Below are 19,544 nucleotides of genomic sequence, written 5' to 3'. Positions count from 1 at the left end.
CCGTATATGACAAGCCAACAGCCAGTATCATTCTCAGTGGTGAAAAGCTAAAAGTATGTCCATTAAGATCTGGAACAAAACAAGGATGTCCACTCTCACAACTGCTTTTCAATATAATACTGGAAGTCCTAGCCAGAGCAATAAGACAAGAGAAGACATACAAGGAATCCAAATAGGAAAAGAAGAAGTCAAACTATCACTATTTGCAGATGATATAATAATATACATAGAGAACCCCAAAAACTCCACAGAAAAACTAATTCAACTCATCAATCAGTTCAGTAAAGTGGCAGGATACAAAATCAACACACAAAAGTCAGTAGCCTTCCTATACACAAACAATAAATCTGAAGAAGCAGAAACCAAAAAAACCATCCCTTTTTTTATTGAAACAAAAAAAATCAAATACTTGGGAATAAATCTAACAAAAGAGGTAAAGGACCTATACAAAGAAAACTATAAAACACTCTTAAAAGAAATAGAAGAAGACACAAAGAAATGGAAAGACATCCCCTGCTCATGGATTGGAAGAATAAACATTATTAAAATAGCCACCCTACCAAAAGTAATATACAGATTCAATGCTATTCCAATCAAAATTTCAATGTCATTCTTCAAAGAAATAGAACAACTATTGATGAAATTCATATGGAATCACCAAAAACCCCGAATAGCCAAAGCTCTCCTGAAAAAAAAAGAAGGGAATGGAGGCATCACACTCCCAGACTTCAAATTATACTACAAAGCCATAATCATCAAAACTGCATGGTATTGAAACAAGAACAGACATACAGACCAATGGAATCGAATAGAAAATCCAGAAATAAACCCACAGATTTATGGTCAACTAATCTTTGACAAGGGAGCAAAGACTATGCATTGGAGCAAAGAAAGTTTGTTCAATAAATGGTGCTGGGAAAACTGGGTCGCTACATGCAAAAGAATGAAGCTTGACCACTACCTCACACCATACACAAAAATCAACACAAAATGGATTAAAGAACTAGACATAAGACCTGAAACCATAAAATACATAGAAGGAAATATAGGTGAAACACTACATGATATGCACATCAAAGACATCTTTACAGACACATCACCCAAAGCAGTGATAGTGAAGGCAAAGATAAACAGCTGGGACTACATCAAATTAAAGAGCTTCTTCACAGCAAAAGAGACAATAAAAAAAAAGAGAGAAACCCCACCAACTGGGAGAACATTTTTGCACACAACACTAATGATAAAGGACTGATCACAAAAATCTGCAAAGAGCTGATGAGACTCAACAACAAAGAAAATAATCCAGTCAAAAAATGGGCAGAAGAGCTAAAAAGAAACTTCTCTGAAGAGGAAATGCAAATGGCCAACAGGCATATGAAAAAATGTTCAACATCACTTGTAATCAGGGAAATGCAAATCAAAACTACCATGAGATACCATCTTACACCAGTGACAATGGCACATATTAAAAAAACTAGCAACAACAAATGTTGGTGAGGATGTGGAGAAAAAGGAACTCTCCTGCACTGTTGGTGGGAGTGCAAACTGGTCCAACCACTATGCAGAGCTATGTGGAGATTTCTTGACCTACTAAACATAGAGCATCCATATGATCCAGCAATTCCACTCCTAGGTATTTACCCAAAGGACACAGAAACATCAATTCAAAGAGCACCTGCACCCCTATGTTTATAGCAGCACTGTTTACAATAGCTAAGCTTTGGAAACAACCCAAATGCCCAAAAATAGATGACTGGATCAAGAAGATGTGGTACATATACACCATGGAATATTACTCAGCATTCAAAAAAGATTAACACATGCAATTTGCAACAACATGGATGGAGCTAGAAGCTAGAAGGGATCATGCTCAGCGAAAAAAGCCAGAAAGAAAAAGAAAAATACCGGATGATCTCACTCATAGCAGGAATCTAGAAAACTTAAATAAGGGACCAGGAAAATGAATAACTATAAGAAAGTGAAAATCAAAATCGACAAAAAACTATGAACCAGAGACACTCTATGGGGGGTTGGGGGCGGGGAAGGGAGGGATCGGGATCAAAATAAGGGGGTTGCAATTGTATGGGGAATATAAAAATAAAATTTATTTTTTTAAAAAAAGAAAACAAATCTTAATTCTGCTGCTTTTTTCATACACATATTTTGCAATCAATATATCTTAATTATTAATCTTGTTCTAACTACAATATTTTGTCCCCTAAGGCCATTAAAAGTAATTATCTGATTAGGTCCAGATTTATTAAGAGATTTATATTTGTATGAACACTAAAAGTTTGGAAATTTTATTTATTTATTTATTTATTTATTTATTTATTTTTGTGGGAAACTTGCGGGTGGCTGGGGAACGAACCGGCGCTACAGAGGCTGCGGGCAGCCTTGAAGCCCTGTGCTCAACCACTGCGCCACCAGGAGAGGCCCAAAAGTTTGGAAATTTTATAGGTGACTAGTAATTTTTAGTATGAGAGGCACACAAAAATTAAAAATGAACAAAAGTGCCTTACAGCAATTCTGTCCACCTCTACCAGCTGGTGAAAATTTTGTTCTTAACTATGACATTTGGCCATTTTATACTATACCAACCTAATCCAAATGATTCCTAAAGCATGCTGTGCATAATATGTGAAGAATAAGGAGGAGGTGACTTAAAAGGGGGAAAAGATGACCTGTTGCCAAAAAGGAAATCTAGATATAGGAAAACAAAGGGAGAGAGAAAGCATGGAAAATATCTAGACCAAGCATGGTGATTGTGTTTGAAAAATTAGTTTTTAAAGTGGTTTAGAGCTGACCTCCCTTCTGGCCTGGGGTTAAATCTCTGTGCTATCACCACAAGGGCCTGAGTTTGTGGGAGTTAACCCATGAACAGCGCAGCAGACCCCTCCTGTCTTGCTCATTGTGTCCCTTAGCAATGTATTCAGTAGATCCACTTGTTCTGCTTTCCACTGTCTCTGGTGAATCTTCTCACTCCCCACACCTCTGGCCTATACCCCAGTTCTTTTACAGAAATAAATAATTAAATTAAATCTTAAAAAATAACAAAATGTTTTAAGGCATTTTTAAATGTTATTTATATTTGGCCTTTTCACAAGAGAAAAGCATAGAATACAAATTTCAAATCTTTGTTTAATGATGTACTATTGCATCTGATTCCAAGTCTATGATGGGACAAATTTTGAAGTTAAAGCAGGTCAGTTTGGCTTTGTACAGATAATATTATTATCATTCTCACCACATGATTATTTAACTTTAAATACACAAAGAAAAGCAAAATGTTATCATGGAATCTAAGCCAACAAAGAAAGTGAGTTCAGGGAATGAAGAACAAGCACATAAGAAAGAAAAGGACCCATAACAAAGTACAAACCAGTTCAACAAACATGTATTGCCCACCTGAGTTTTTCCAAAATAATAATAAAAATATGCTAAGTTTTTTCAAAATAATAAAAAAAATGCAAAGTTTAAGGATTACTCTTTCAAGGGGACCATACCCTTTTTGGAGGAAATATACAAATGTCTTGGACATAAGATGTAAGTGTTATAATAAAGAAAAGGCATAGATTAAGTTGTTTATTAGCAAGATTAATTTGTTTATTGAAATGGAATTTTTTTTTTAAAGATTTATTTATTTATTTATCCAAGCACTGGGTACAGTCAGAAGCGTGGGAGGGTGAAAGAATTCACCAGAGCCAGAGCGGGGAGCAGAACAGGCAGACTGACGAAGTATACTGTTGAGGGGAGCAGCGGGCGGCAGGAGAGGTCTGCGTGCCAGGTTGGACCCTCGCTGGTAGCCGGGGATCGAACTGGCGCTGCAGAGGCTTCAGGCAGCATCGCAGCCCAGTGCTCAACCGCTGCACCACCAGGGAGGCCCGGAATGATTTATTTTTAAAGGACGAATTAGAGACCAAATTCATGAAAGAGAAAATATTTTAATTGAATATTGAGATATAGATTGAATTTAGGTCATAATTCTTTTTTTTTTTAAAGATTTATTTATTTATTTATTTGTTTGTTTATTTTATTTATACAAGCACTGGGTACAGTCAGAAGCGTGGGAGGGTGAGAGAATTCTAGGTCATAATTCTTGAGACAGGAGAAGAAAATTTATAACTTGACCCTGAAGTAGAATATAATTGTGATAAACAAATATAGCCCAATCTTATGTTCCTTACTATATATAAAATGAATGTATACATATATATATAAAACATACCCTAATCTATAGTGAACACAGATGCAGAAATCCTAAATAAAATGTTAGCAATTAAAATCTATCAACATTTAAATAGTTTCAAAGGTGAAATGTAAGAGACATGAAAAGTTTGTTTAATATTGGAAGATTCTTATGATCACTATGAACAAACTCTCAATGATCTGTGGGACACTATCATACAAGCTAACATTCATGAAATTGGAGACCAGAAAAAGAAGAGGAAGTACAGGAAATTTTCAGCAGGAATAATAGATAATAGAACTTTATAGTAGATAAAGTTCTTAAATTTGGGTAAAAACAATATTAACAAACAAATCTGAGAATCTCAATGAAAGCTAAACTGAAAAAAAAAACACCATACAAAATAGACATATTGTAATAAAATTTTAGAATCCAAGATAAAGAGAAATTCTAACAAAAAACTATAGAAAAAAAGAGAGGAGAGGCAATAAAATGATGGCTTACTTCTCATCAGAAAGAAGAGAGTCTGGGAAACAACTGTATTATGAATTTAAAGTACTGAGAAGAATCATTGTCAACCTAGAATTCTATGTTAAGTGAAAATGTCTGCATGAAATAGAGGCATAGGGGGTTTTTCCCTAGTAAAATTAAATGAGAAAATTTGAATCCTAACTATAAAAAATACTAAATAAACTTTTTGGACTGCAAGATACTGATGTCAGATGGAAACTTGGATCTACATTAAAAAAAAATAAGATGAGTACAGGGGATTGTAAACATGGGGTTAAATATAAATATTTCCTTTAGCACAGAAGTAGAAGCTCTGTGGTGGTGTAGCTGTTTCCTTGAACTCCTCTTCAGTAATGTTTTGACATTTTGTGGGATTGAGACAGTTCTCAGCATTTTTCTTTTTAGTATATTCTTCTGTCTCTTCATTTTTAGGCTTTGTGTGTTGTAATAGGGATAGATTTTCAGACTGTTGCCTTTCTACTTACACTGGCACTGGCAAATGGGTATTAGGTAAATTGGGCCTAGGCAGTAGGATGCCAATGGATTTTCTCCAGTGTCAGAGACTCAAATTTCCTACTGTGCTGTGGGTATCAGAGTTGTGTGGGGGGATGCATGTTGTTACCCTCCACTAGTTCAGCTACTCTGCTAATGTCTCTTATAGTCTTATATCAGCTTCTATCTCCAGGCTATTTTGAGCACTAAATGCAACACTGGGCAATAATTGTAATTGATACTGAGTCATAAGCGAGAATTTTTCTCTTTTCTTTTCCAGCACAGAGGCTTATCCTGGAGCATTTTCTCCAGTTATTTATGGATACATAAACTCTGGTTTATGAAGTATACAATTGTTGTACTGTATTTGTTTTAGCCCTGAGGTAATTGAAGGTATTTTGAATATCCCAGCTTCAGCTTCTTAGTGGTGGCCTCTTTTGAGGAGATACAGGTGATGCCCCCATTTCGGCTCCAGCTGTTCACTATAGCTCTCTAACTCTATCCTATGTGCTAGCTGCAAAGTCTGCCAGCCCCTGATTAAGGCCATGTCAAGTCTCCAGAGTCCCTTACTTTGGCTTGTGCCTCTGAGTCAACAGTTGTATGTGGTCCTGCAACTTTGTCTCATGGTGTCATGAGACACTTAAAGTTTTTCCATCCCCTTTTGCCACACCATTGCTCCTAGTGTATGCTGTGGTTGTTCATTTTTTCTTCAGGGTTTTTGGCTTTTTTCTGTATTCTAGTTGTGAGTGTACAGAGGATGTGGGCCTAGTGTCTTCACTCCACCATCATCTTGCTCTGTTCCCAGAACTACATCTTTTAATTTCCCAACAGCTCCCATGAACATCACCCCCATTTCTGAGATGACAGTACACTATTTTGCCCAACATCATAAAACTGATCAGATAAAAAACTGGTGAAAACCCAGGATGTTGGGCTCCAGAAGTCACACTCTTAACATTAATGTATATCGACATTCTCAAAGCAAACTCATTGACACTTTGTTTTCTTGGGATGTGTTACCCAATGTCTGAGCTTTGTGATTCTTTTTTTTTTAAAGATTTATTTTTATACAAGAGCTGGGGTACAGGCCAGAGGCACGGGAGGGTGAGGGGATTCACCTGAGACAGAGTGGGGAGCAGAACAGGCAGACAGACCGAAATACACTGCTGAAGGGAGCAGCGGGCGACACAGGAGAGGTCTGCCGCGCCATGTGGCATTCTCGCAGGCTGGCCGGGATCAAACCTGCACTGCAGAGGCTGTGGAAAGCTTTACAGTGCCGCGCTCAACCCACTGAGCCACCGGGGAGGCCCCCATGTGATTCTTATTACATTTTTTTGATTGTATAATTGTAGTGAATTCCTGCCCCTTTTGTTAAGCAGAAGTTGTCAAAAGCCATTCAGGATTCCATGTGTACCCCTGTCCCCTAAATCAAAGCATATTTATATCAGTAGCCCTAAGACCCAAGGCCTGATTCTCCTCTGAACCTGCCTGCACTCACTCTTGAGTATGTACTTTCACCTACAATAAAGTTTCTTTTCTAACTCACCTATCCTGACTCACTCATAAATTCTTTCCTGTGTAGAGGTAAAGAACCTCGGGGCCCCTCAGCATTCCTGGGCCTCATCAGTGGTAAATTTTAATAACATGCTTTTCTATTCCAAAATGAGTCAGAAGTCAATAATTTTTGATATGTAATCAAGCTTCAAGAGTAGATTCTCGGGGGCCTCCCTGGAGGTCTAGGGCCTAGGGGGTTAAGACTCAGTGCTATCATCATTACTGCCTGAGTTCAATCCCGAGCCAGGGAGCTCACCCTCATTTGGCACAGCAGACCCCGCCGGTCTCACTCACCATTCATCTCAGCAGTATATTTCAAAAATCCACTCTGTATCTGGTGAATTCTCTTACACACACACACACACACCCGCCCTACATCTGGCTATACCCTAGTTCTTCTACACAAAAAAAAGAAACCACCAAAAACATTAGATCCTCAACTGTTTGAATATTGATTCCACCTACTATTATACACTGAAATATTGTGCTCTTTAAAAGATTTAGCTTTGATTACCTTGATGAATTCACCATGTCACTCCAGTTCTTATGAAGTCACTTTGGAGATGTTGGGTTCGGACAGCGGGGTCCTTGGGTTCACTCTGGGAAAAGTTTCACCAGAGTTTCCAGCGGCATTGGCGAGTTTCTCAGGAGAGTTTCTCCACAAGACAGAGAACTTAGTTATCCAAAACTGCAGGTTTATTATGAAAAGAAGAGAGAAGGATAAAGGACACTTACAGAGACACAGGTGGGCAGAAAGGGCTGCCCCAAAAGAGACAGATTTGCTAACAGAGAGGCCTGCATCCTTGGGAGGAGAGCTGCCTCTGCTGCTTAGCAAAGGAAGGTCAGTGAAGAGAAGCACCTGCTTGGTTACAGGTCACAGGTGGGCAAAAGGGCTGCTGCTCCTGCTCTACAAAGAGAAAAAGTTGGTGAAAAGAAGCACCTGCATAGTCACAAGTGGGCAGAACTGCTGTCCCTTACCAGAGCAGAAATTGCACTGATACAGTTTTCTTCTCTTTGGGAGGGGCTCATTCGTTTGTGGACTGTTTTTGTTGTTGATTTTGAATACATAGAATTGGAAAAGGACCAGAGAATCTACAATGGCCCTCAATCTCCATATCCTCACCTCCTGTCAGCACCCTGTGACACTCTCTATAGTGGTCTGACACCTGCTTAAGTCTGGGCCTCCTGACCTAGGGATTGTTGCTTAGGGATTTTTCATTTTTATAGTAGTTTTAATGACTATGTTAATCACTTCTAACCCCAGGCATTGTGTGAGCTAGGTTTCTGGTCTCAGGGTGCCTCCTTTCCAACTTTTCCACCCTTAACAGCCATCACTTAGACCTATGTCCTCAGAAATCAGATTTAATTTATTGAGAAGGAACTCATATCTCAGGAGTAGATGAACATGATATTGGTGTCTTAAAATGCAACTTGTCAATTTATAATAAGAACTGACATGTAGATCTGTATATGAAAATATTCTATGACCAGTGATTCAATTCTTTTCACACTCTTGAAATTAGTTTGTTGTCTTTCAGCTAATTACAACTTTGTAAATTGTAAAAAGCTGTTATAGGACAGCCCCGATATTGAACGGGTTCCTGGCTGTGGGTCCTCACTCGCGCGCTTAAAAGGGACTTATTAATACTCCACTGCAGGCACACACAAAAGGTTAATAAAAGGTTTGCTTTAGGACATCCTTTTCCCCCTAACAAAACCAATAGCATTGTAAATAATTCATTCACATAGACATGAAAATGAATGTGGTCAGGTGGAGAGACCACTGATTTCTAATTGTGCAAAAAGTTAGTTTGCCTCTTTCTGTAAATTAATTATAGCATTGCTGACTACCTAGAAACACATGGTATTTTGAATTCTCCTTTGAAACGTTGTTTGGTTTCTTCATTAATGAATGAGTTAAATATCATATTTCACAAGTGTAGATTTTGTTTTTAGGAGTCAGGGTTTTACCTTTTTAAAAAACAATTTACCCTTTCACTGGGTCTAGGCAGTCTAACTCTAGAGGTCACATCCTTAAAACACAAAACTATGCCAATGCTGTCACTAATATGGCAATAGCTAAATTTTATTGTGCGCTAACTACATGACAAACACCCTGCTAGCAGCTTGGAGGGGGTAAACAAGATGCCTGTGTAACGTTTTACAAAGCCACAGAACAGGATTCAAATGTAGGTCTGTTTTACTCACACTCTAACATTTAACCACTGTTGTATTTCCTCCTCCAATTTCTTCATGGCCACAAATATGTTCTGCTTGCTCAAGACTAATACAAGCTTCTATACTTCAAAGATTACTAAACTCTTGACCTCATTCACAACATTATTGTAAAGTAGAGTAAATGTCATTATCCACAATCTAGTGGAATGGAGTTGGAGAGGCTGAGAAGCTGAGTCATCATCACAGAAGTACTAAGCTAGTATTCTAATCCAAACCTTCTGATTCTGAATGAATTCTTCTATGTTACTCTTGGGGAAGAAGCTGTGGGGTCATCCCCAAATGGGTAGTAATACCCTGGGAGGAAATGACTACTGGCAGTGAGGTATGCTCACTGTAATCCTGGCGCTAATTCAGAAGTCCTGGAGGAACCGAGCCTGGAGAGCTCTACCAGGATTTGACCACTTCTGGAAGATATTTTCATTTTAGGGCTTATTAGGACACATTAATACAGCACCATTCCCCAGGGCTTTCTTTGCGACTAGTATTCAAAGAGTTCAGAGTCTAGAACAGACTACTGTGTAGTACAACAAGCCTTGACAATAAACTTCAAACATAAAATTATGGATGGACTTTTCCTGAGTTTACACTAAGTCCCAGGAAGGGGCTCGCTTCCGTTGTGAGTTAACCACAATCACACCTTTTCTCCTCTGACAAACTCATTCTATTTCCTCAAATCTTTTTTTTTTTTTAACTTTTTTTTTTTTTTTAAGATTTATTTATTTATTCATACAAGCACTGGGGACAGTCAGAAGCGCGAGAGGGTGAGAGAATTCACCAGAGCCAGAGTGGAGAGCAGAACAGGCAGAAGAACCGAAGTACACTGCTGAGGGGAGCAGCGGGCATGGCAGGAGAGGTCTGCGCGCCATGTGGGACCCTCACCAGAATCAAACTGGCGCTGCAGAGGCTGTCAGGCAACTTCGCAGCCCAGCGCTCAACTGCTTCGCCACCGGGGAGGCCCTACTTCCTCAAGTCTTTATGTAACTACTAACCCTCTTGTGAGGCGTTCTCCAAATAGCCTCTTTTCTGTTCGTTCTAGTTGGAAGGGTTTTTTTTTTAATCCCAGTTCATCATAGATGGTATTTCACTTTTCAAATGGTCATTCTCATTCTTCTATTTCTCCAAATATTTTGAGCAGAGCGTTGCCTGAAACACCATGTGTTGTGGGGTAAAACTGTAGAAATTTTAGCTGTGTTGTCTAAATTCAGAACTTGAAATTCAGCTCCAGGGGTGTGGGTGGAGTACAGCAACCATTGTTTGCTAAACTCCATATGCTTTTCAGACCGCTGGCTTGACCTGCCCAGCTCTGTGTGCCTTCCCCATGGGCGTTCCCGGGAGGACCTGTCTCTCTATCTTGTTGTAAGCATATCCCCTTTTTGGAGGACAAAAATATCTGTCTTCCTTTCCTCTTTCTGATTTTTTTTTTTTAACATCCTATTTTAGAGCTTTGGGGACATTCCCCAAAGCTGACCATCCCTTTTAAGATGGCACATTTAGATAATAGAGCTGCCTCCTGGATCAGATCCAGGACAAGCACAAACTCAAAACAAGGGCAGCCTTCACTGGTGAAATAGTACACCAGTGAAACCCAGAGGCCAAGTTTCACTCTCTCTTAGTTACTCAGAAAAAATTCGTGTAAGGAAACAAAATAAATAGAACACTGTGGGGTCTTCCTTCCTTTTAAACTGGTCCAGATCCATGGTGCTAGTGGTTCCCTATGTTAAAAGTTTCTAGTTGGATCTTTTTCTAGAAATTCCATTAACTCAAAGATAAATTCTAATAGGAATAAAGATGTTGAAATTTAAGAAAACGATTGAAGAATAATTCATATTCTTACTTTACTTAAACAATCGACTTGAAAATCAATGATTTGCCCACAGCCACACTTAGCTTCAGCACTTTCACTTAATGTTAAAATAAGTCAAACAGAAAGGGAACCTGTGGTTCAACAGTGATACAGGCATATTCACTTGTTAAGTTTTTCAATGTTCTTTTTTTTTTTAAAAGATTTATTTATTTATTTATGCATACAAGAGCTGGGGTACAGGCCAGAGATGTGTAAGGTGAGAGGATTCACCAGAGACAGAGTGGGGAACAGAACAGGCAGATTGACAGAAGTACACTGTTGAGGAGAGCAGTGGGCGAGACAGGAGAGGTCTGCCTTGACATGTGGGTGGCTCCCTGGCCAGCCGGTGATCAAACTGATGCTGCAGAGGCTTCATATTGCTCCATAGTGTGGTGCTTAACCATTTATGCCACCAGGGAGACCCTCAATGTATTCTTTATGACAGCAATTTGGGTGTTACAGCAGCTTAGTAGATAGAGTCAGTAGTTTTGGAGTCAGACAATTCTAAATGTAATTTCACTGTCATTTGTGTATCCTTGATGAACATTTGGAATTGCCGTATGTCATTGTTGCCGTATGTCAATTCTTCATCTGTAAAATGGAGATAATAGTCATACAAACTACTTCATTGTTGTAGGAATTACAGTAAAATATCTATGTAAAGTTCTTAGTAAAAAGTCTATAATATGTTTTCTTTTTTTTTAAGATTTATTTATTTATGCATACAAGAGCTGGGGTACAGGCCAGAGGTGTGGGGGGTGGGTTGCTCCCTGGCCAGCCTGGGACCAAACTCATGCTGCAGAGGCTGCAGATTGCTTCATATTGCAGTGCTTAACCCTTTGAGCCACCAGGGAGGCCCCCTATAATATGTTTTCAACTAATGGTACAGTGCTTATCAAGAATATAAGTTCCTTTTTAAATGGTGCATGAATGCTTCAATAGTCAAAATGATTCTCCTACCAGCTTCTATCCTTCCAGTGGATTGTTGGCTTGTTTATCCCTCATGAGTAAATAGCATTATGCAGTCTCAGAGCTGCCCAGGAATGTAAATATTGTCTGGTTGGGAACCTTTTTTTGGGAACAAAAATCAAAATTCTTTGGAAACAACATATAATTGATATTCAAATGAAACTTCAATTTAAAATCAGACATTCTTTGTCTTCAAAACCAATCTTAATGACATAAATGACTAATGCTACTCATCATCTAATTTGAAACCATCCATTAGGTTTGGAAAAGCATTTTCAAAATTACCACATCTTTTATTGTATTGATTTGTGCATTTAATGCAGTTGTTTTTTGGTAGGATGAAGTTTGTCTGCTTATTCCCATTAGGTTTTTTGAAATGAGAAAGGTAATTATGTGTGGATCTTAGTCACTTGTTAAGTTCCAAGTTCTTCTCAAGGAGAAGGTTCAGGTTGGTGATTTTGAACCAGACAGACCTGGTTTCCAAGGTCTTCCTTTGAAACAGGGAGACCTTGAACCTGATACTTAATCTCTAAAACCTTGTGGTTTCACTTAAAATGAGGTGATACTACCATCTATCCATTCAGGTATTTTGAATAGTGCCTGATACAGACTAAGCTAAAAATGCTGGCTATTATTATTCTATTCAAGACAGATTTCCTAGAACACAGAGTAAACATCTTGATTTTAGGGCCATCTATTTTGATTTGAGACCTGTGTTACTGTGCCTGGAAATAAATAGTCTATCCATCTTGCTGCATTCATAGTCTGGGTCCAGTATTCTGTTGAATAAGCCCTAACTTGAAGACAACTAGGTAATGGAGATTGTGGTGTCTAACCTGTCACACTAATTTGAGTGCCCCTGGCTTGGAAGCTCATTAGTCTCAGAAAGAAAAATAATTTATTAAATCAAATATTGTGCACAGATGAAACAACACATCACTTGCTAATTACAAGAGTGAGCAGCATCGCTTTTATGCCCTTGGTTTATGGTCCATTTAGCAATTAACAATGCCCGGTGTCCTAAAAGAAGCCTTCTGTTTGTGCTGCTGGGTTTTCTCAGGAGGAGTTAGAAATAAGATACTTGACAGAGTTTTGTCAGGGAAAAAAAAATCAAAAACTACAAAAAACCACCTATTTTATTTGTTGATAAAATGCACTTGCAAAAATCAACAACAACAGCACATTCACTGACTTTATTTATAAAAACAAATTATTTTTCCTAATTTTGAAAAGCTTTGAAACATACTGCAAACTATTTTTTTTTCAATGCTGAAAATTCTTAGAAACGTATCTCTCTAGTTAATGTTCCTAAGTTAACAGAATCACTTTTATGGAGGGAAGAGCTCTTGCAGAAAAGAATATGCATGCTGAGGAATTAAACCCACTATTTCCCCAGCAAAAGAAAGCCCCCCGACCCCTTTCTTCTACCTGGGAAGCCCCATGGTAGTGCAGAGGCAGGATTTCTAAATTCATTGTCCCTTGAGAATAAACCAAGATTAAAATAGTATAGTAGGGTAAGTGCCTCTGATGTAGGAAAAGGCAATAACTCTGAGGTACTGACAAATATAAACAAGCTTTGAAAAACCAGAATTCATATCAGATCTTACCTCTGTTTTTGCCATTGATTGATGGATGATAGATTGAGACACAACCAGGTAGAATTGTGAATGTGTTTTTCAATGTTCTTTACTTCTGTCAATCAAACTGCTTCTCAGAAAAGTCTCAGTTTTGTTACTTATACTTCACAGTCAAATCAATGTATAGCCTCTCTCATTGTACATATATTCTAGCCTAAATAAATATAGCTGCTAGTGATCAAGCTCTAAATAACAAGCACTAAGCTAAGAATTTTACATATATTATCTCACATAAACCTCACAATCATTCTACGAGGCAGTAAACTATTAACTTATTTTATCAATTGGTAAATTTCAGCATATGAAAGATAACTTGCCCAAGTCTCCACAGCTAATAGAAGTGGTTTGACTTCAGAGTCTGAGCTCCAAACTAACTAAATTGATTTAATGATCTGAATGGCAGGCATGTGAATAGGTGAGGGGGGATTCTCGGAGCTTCGCTGCAGGCTGAAAACAATTTTGCAGGCAGAAGATGTGAGTGCTCACACGCCTGCCGTAGTAGTCATTTCTTATACAGGAATGGTCATTCTCTCACCACTTTCAGGTGGTAATTCTAGTCCCATCTTCCATGACCCTTTAACTTTTTCCAAGAGGAGAAGTACAGATCTTTAGGACCTTCCTGAGAGAGAAAACACGTGAAGGAAGCATAATAAAGTGTCTAGCATCTCATTTCCATTTTGTTCTGAAAGATTCCATTCTGTGAGCAATGTTTTGCTTTTAGCAGGCTGATTTAAGACACGACAGTGCCCATGGCATCCTGTTAGGTTTGAGGAGGATGAATAAGAATATTAACCTTATCCCACACGTCAGAAAATGTGTGGAAAACCTCTGAGGTGAAAAGCCACTGTATCGGGCAGGTAAGAGGAAACTGTGTCATTCAACTTCAGAGTTCACTGAAACTCAAGAGCATGCAAGATAACAATATGAATAGGTTTGAAAAATTAAAAACAAAAGACTAATGAAGGAAAATTAAGATTTTGTGGGTTGTGTCCAAACTTTTTGAAGTTGAAAATAAAAGGGCAAATTCTGCCACTAACAGAGACAGTACACTATCCAGTGGACCATTGAAGCACCCCTTACAGGATTTTATTTTCTCCCTGAAACAAGAAGCAGATCTTGCGTAATGAGGAAACTTGCTCTGCTGCATGGCTTGGTGCTTGTAGGAAAGTCTCATCATCTGAAACCAAACACCAACAACATTCCCCTGGATACCTCCCAAGTGGACTGTGGCAAATGCAGTGATAATCACATACCACTGCATTTTGAAATAATAATGGATCAAAGAGGCCATTTCCACTATGGATCACCCAAGTCTTCCAGAGCTACCAGGACAACTAGGGTCCTCAATCTGCCACACCTTCCAGACAAAAGCTGCAGGGCCTCTTCCCAGGCTTGGGCAGCCCTGGCAAACAGTGTCCAGGTGACAAAATGGCCTCTGAGAAAGCAACTCCTAAATGACTTCTACCAACTGAAGGGGTAAGTTTCAATCTTGTCAATAAAACCGCTAGACCTCTTCTAGATGGTACTAGCATCTCAGAGAAAAATAGGAGTTACAAGGATTGCACTACTCCTTAGGTCTTGGCAGCCACTTTGGGAAGAACCTTTACAATGTGGTGTTCTATTGTTATGAGGAGTCCAGTGAAGGTGGTAGGCACTCATTGCTCAAAAATTCAGTTTTGTACATGGCTGTGGAATGGTGATTTCTGGTGACTCCTCTGTCTTTGTATCTTTAGCTCCAGTTTAAGGATCATGGCTCACTGTCTCCCTCTCATGGGCCAGGAAGTTTTTTCCTGTTGCTTTGGCTGCTGTTTATTTAAACAAAAAGAAAAAAACAGAGAGTCCCAGGTTTTAGAATAATTTCTACCTCTTTAGCATGATTACAATTATTTGGTAGAATCAAATCAGTTTTATCAAAATCAAAATATTTAGACAACTTAGAAACTATTTTGCATTTCAGATTCAGAAAAAGAAAGACAGTGGGCTCCTTCGATCATCATTTCTACCACTGCAGCAGGAAACTGAGTGAATGCCAGTCAGGAAATACAAATCCAGAAGGAAGGCATGTGTCCTTTGTTAGCCACTGTCATCCATAAGCCATACTAGAAGACAAGTCCTCATCCTTCAGGAAAAGCACACACTGAACTGGCACCAGATAGCTTCTCAAGACCTCATTTTTGTCATCGGGAAAATAAGATGACATACACCTCCAAAATCTTTTCTAGCTCCAAAATGTTATCATTACTTCAACATTTATTGATAACCTACCATGTGCAAGATATCATAATGCCTTACAGAAAAACTGATCAAAGCTAAAAAAAGTAAAAAAGGTAAATCTGAGATATGAAAATCACAAGTGATAAATGAAATTTAAAATGAACAAAGGAGTAGTCACACAAGCACAAGTGAAAATTCCCAGGTAAGTTCCGTCATATGTTCAAAGTGGTATGAGGCATCCAGGAGGAAGGGATCATTTGACCTCTTCTATTTAAGGGGATTAAGACAGCTCAAAGGAAACTGGGGCATTGGAACTTGACCTTTAAAGAAGCACAGATTTAAATCAAGTGGAGATAGATATATCAAAAGTAAAAATGATAAATAATACTTTGACTCATTGGTCATTATACATAAGTTATTTGGCACATTAAATAGCACTTAATGGACATTCGTTTGAAGGGTGACTAGAAGAGAGAAAGGGGAAGGAGGAAGGAATGATAATCATCTAGCAAAGCGGGCAAGGGAAAAGTCAAGGTCAAGTTTGGGGATGATCAGGATAGAAAATTAAATAGAAAAGGAGTTTCAAAGATGAGAGTAAAATAATCATATCCTACTAGCACACATCTAATAAAAATCTGTTGTTTGCATTATTACTATTAAAGCCTGTTTATGGCCATTTCATTTCTAAAATTTGCCTTTAAAATAAATATTCCAATCATAAAATAGAGTACAAGTCCATTGTTTACAGCTTAATCCCATAGTTTGTCTAACTTCTCTTTTTGTAACAGAACAGTTACTGATTAAAAAATAGCAATGTTATGACAAATTTCAAATCTCAGAAATGTAATTATTGTAGAATGATTATCAAAATCAAAATCAAATGCATTCACTTGGGAGAAAAGACACTCAGCTTATAAAGCCAGCAACTCATGACATGACCTTGGACAATTGCCCTTATTTGTAAAGGCAGGGGTTGGGCCGGCAAGTTCTAAGACTCTCCCTTGTTCTAACTTGACTAAAAATTGCACGTACATATAGTCAAGGTGGATTACTGTGTAGTCGCACTTGTATCTCAATAAATTACATGGGTCACATACTCCTAGGAATTTTTAGTGACTAATTCCTTAGGTGATTAATATCTGTCACTCACAGCAAATTCATCTGCAAAGTATACCAGCTAAGAATGTGGTAGAGTCTGCAAGTCTGTACCCAATCCTCTGAAAAAATCCCCTTGCTTCTTATAGATGTGTCTAATAATTTCAAAAAAGTAAACTGAAGAAGTTTCCTCAGAACTCTGAAAATTCTTCTTTCACAATAATTGGAAGATGGACTAATGAAAAATACAGAAAAATCTTGTGAACCAGAAGACTATTTTCTGTGGAGCAAAGGGCTATGGGACTTATGATGTTCCCTGCTGTGTCTGTGCGCAGCTGACCATCTGGACCCAACTGTGGCGGCCTCTTCTTCACTCTCCTCTCCAGATTCATACTCTTCATTCACTGCATGAAAGAGTGGCTTAGGCCTTATCACCACCCTTCTGTCTCCAACATGCTCTTCATGGCTTGGGTTTCTCTGATGGCTCAAGTTGAAGTTGGAGGGTTTCCCTTCTCTGTGTAGGCTCTTCATTGGGATCATGTCCTGCGCCAGTCTTCTATCAGGAAACGACCCTGTTCGATGGGGTGGACTGAACATAATGGACAGGAGTTCTGAATCACTGCTATCATTATCTAGGAAAATATGATAATAGGAGGAAAGAAGAAAACTTGAGGTCAGAAAATTAGGACTTGATATCCAGATGGTAGGAACTCAGAGTAAAGCAGAATTCTTCCTGAGGTTCTGTCTTACATTCAACTTTCTTACTCTTGATTTTCCCTTTTTTTTTTTTAAAGGAAACTTTTTAAAAGATTTTTTTTCATACAAGAACTGGGGTACAGGTCAGAGGTACAGGAGGGTGAGAGGATTCACCAGAGACAGTGCAGGGAACAGAACAGGCAGACTGACTGAAGGCAATGCTGAGGGGAGCAGCGGGAGAGGCAGGAGAGGTCTGCCATGCCATGTGGGTATCTAGCTGGCTGGCCAGGTATCAAACCCATGCTGCAGAGGCTGTGGACAGCTTCACAGCACTGCACTCAACCAGCTGTGCCACCAGGGAGGCCCTGATTGCCCCTTTTCAATGAAGTTACCCCAAGAAGGGAAGAAAACAGAAATCATATGTGCATTATTATAATAAATAGAAGCACATGGAAACTTCTGTATTAAGTTACTCTCCTCCAGGTAAACAAAGGAGGTTTTTTGTTTTGTTTTCTTTTCTTTTTAATCAGATCAATTGCTGCAATAAGTACCAGGCCATCAGGCACAAAGACGATTTATGTTGTAATACTAATGCTAAACCACTGAAGGTTATAGGGTACCATGATATGGAAATGTTGATTTTTAATCATGATTTGTTTTTTAATCATTGGTTACAGAAATCTTTAAAATCACGTTTCACCTTTTGACCTTGAAATAGCCAATTGTGGAGAAAGATGCAAGGGAGCCACAGCAGAGAGCCATGCATGGCAAAACAAGCATGACTGGATGCTCTCCTTTCAGAGGAGGAGAGAGGTGAACAGACTGTGGCAGACACACGATAATGGTAATGATGGTGGCACTGATTCCCTGAGGACCTGCTATGTGCCTTTTACTGTGCTGGTCACTTTACATCTACTATGTGATTTAAGTCTCAGAACAACCCTTGGAGATCAGTATAATTATGACCTTCATGTCATAGGTAAAGAGGCTGAGGCCTCAAGAGGTTACATATTTTCAGCATCTCACAGTGAAGATGGGACTGGAGTTTGAAAAGTCTTGTCCAACTGTGTATCCCTCTTCCCCAGGCTGTCACATTTGCCTTTATATACATCATGTGTGGGTCAGGAGTGGTATGTCAAGAGTATAGAGAAGAGAGAAAGAGACCGAGACAGGGATAGGGTTGGAGGGCAAATAGAAAAAATAGACAAAAGCAGAAACAGAAATGTCTCCAAAAAGTTCTCTAAAAATATGAAACATTTTCCAACCTCACTAAATATCAAACATATATAAAAATTAATTATAGTATATAAATTTTATCTTATAATACTTTAAATTACTCAAAAATCTGATAATATCACAGTGATTGTAAAAAGTATTCAGAAACAACAATTTCTCACTGTTGGCTTGAGGGTAAATTTAAATATAAGTAATTTTTTAAAATACTTTTTAAAAAAGATTTATTTATTTATGCATACAAGAAGTGGGGTACAGGCCAGAAGTGTTGGGGGGTGGGTGAGAGGATTCACCAGACAGAGTGGAGAACAGAACAGGCAGATTGACTGAAATACACTGCTGAGAGGAGAAGCGGGCAAGACAGAAGAGGTTTGCTGTGCCATGTGGCCATGTGGGTAGCTCCCTGGCCGGGGATTGAACTCATTCTGCAATGGTTGCAGATAGCTTCATAGGTTGTGTCTTAACCCCTTGTGCCACCAGGGAGGCCCCTAAATATAAGTAATTTTTTTTTAAAGATTTATTGATTGATTGATTGATTGATACATACAAGCACTGGGTACAGTCAGAAGCGTGGGAGGGTGAGAGAATTCACCAGAGCCAGAGCAGGGAGCAGAGCAGGCAGAAGGACCGAAGTACACTGCTGAGGGGAGCAGCGGGCTGCAGGAGAGGTCTGCACGCCATGTGGGACCCTCCTCCAGTGGCCGGGGAGCAGCCGGGGATCGAACCAGCGCTGCAGAGGCTGCGGGCAGCTTTGCAACCCAGCGCTCAACCTCTGCGCCACCAGGGAGGCCCCAAATATAAGTAATTTTTGACTTAAAATAGTTTGCTTCTAGGAAGTATATTAAGGCTATAATTGGTTATTTATGTAAAAATC

The 19,544-nt window shown here is 38.9% G+C and overlaps 1 protein-coding gene across 1 annotated transcript in view; it reads right to left on the bottom strand.

Annotated features, from left to right (window-relative positions):
* Positions 1 to 15,226: 15,226 nt before the first annotated feature.
* The window catches only part of SLC9A4 (solute carrier family 9 member A4), a 42,569-nt gene continuing 38,251 nt past the window's right edge, over positions 15,227 to 19,544 (bottom strand). Inside the window, exons 12-13 of the mRNA XM_037528935.2 lie at positions 16,797 to 17,373; positions 15,227 to 15,237 (exon numbers count right to left, since the gene is read on the bottom strand). Coding sequence (XP_037384832.1) covers positions 17,015 to 17,373 — 359 coding nt within the window. The 3' untranslated portion in view covers positions 15,227 to 15,237; positions 16,797 to 17,014. The remainder of the gene's footprint in view (positions 15,238 to 16,796; positions 17,374 to 19,544) is intronic.

This window comes from Talpa occidentalis, unplaced genomic scaffold (assembly GCF_014898055.3).
Source record: "Talpa occidentalis isolate TD23 unplaced genomic scaffold, MPIMG_talOcc4v2.1 talOcc4.5, whole genome shotgun sequence".
NCBI classification, from domain to species: domain Eukaryota; kingdom Metazoa; phylum Chordata; class Mammalia; order Eulipotyphla; family Talpidae; genus Talpa; species Talpa occidentalis.
Note: the sequence above shows the minus strand (reverse complement) of the source record. Positions and strands in the feature narration are given on the sequence as shown.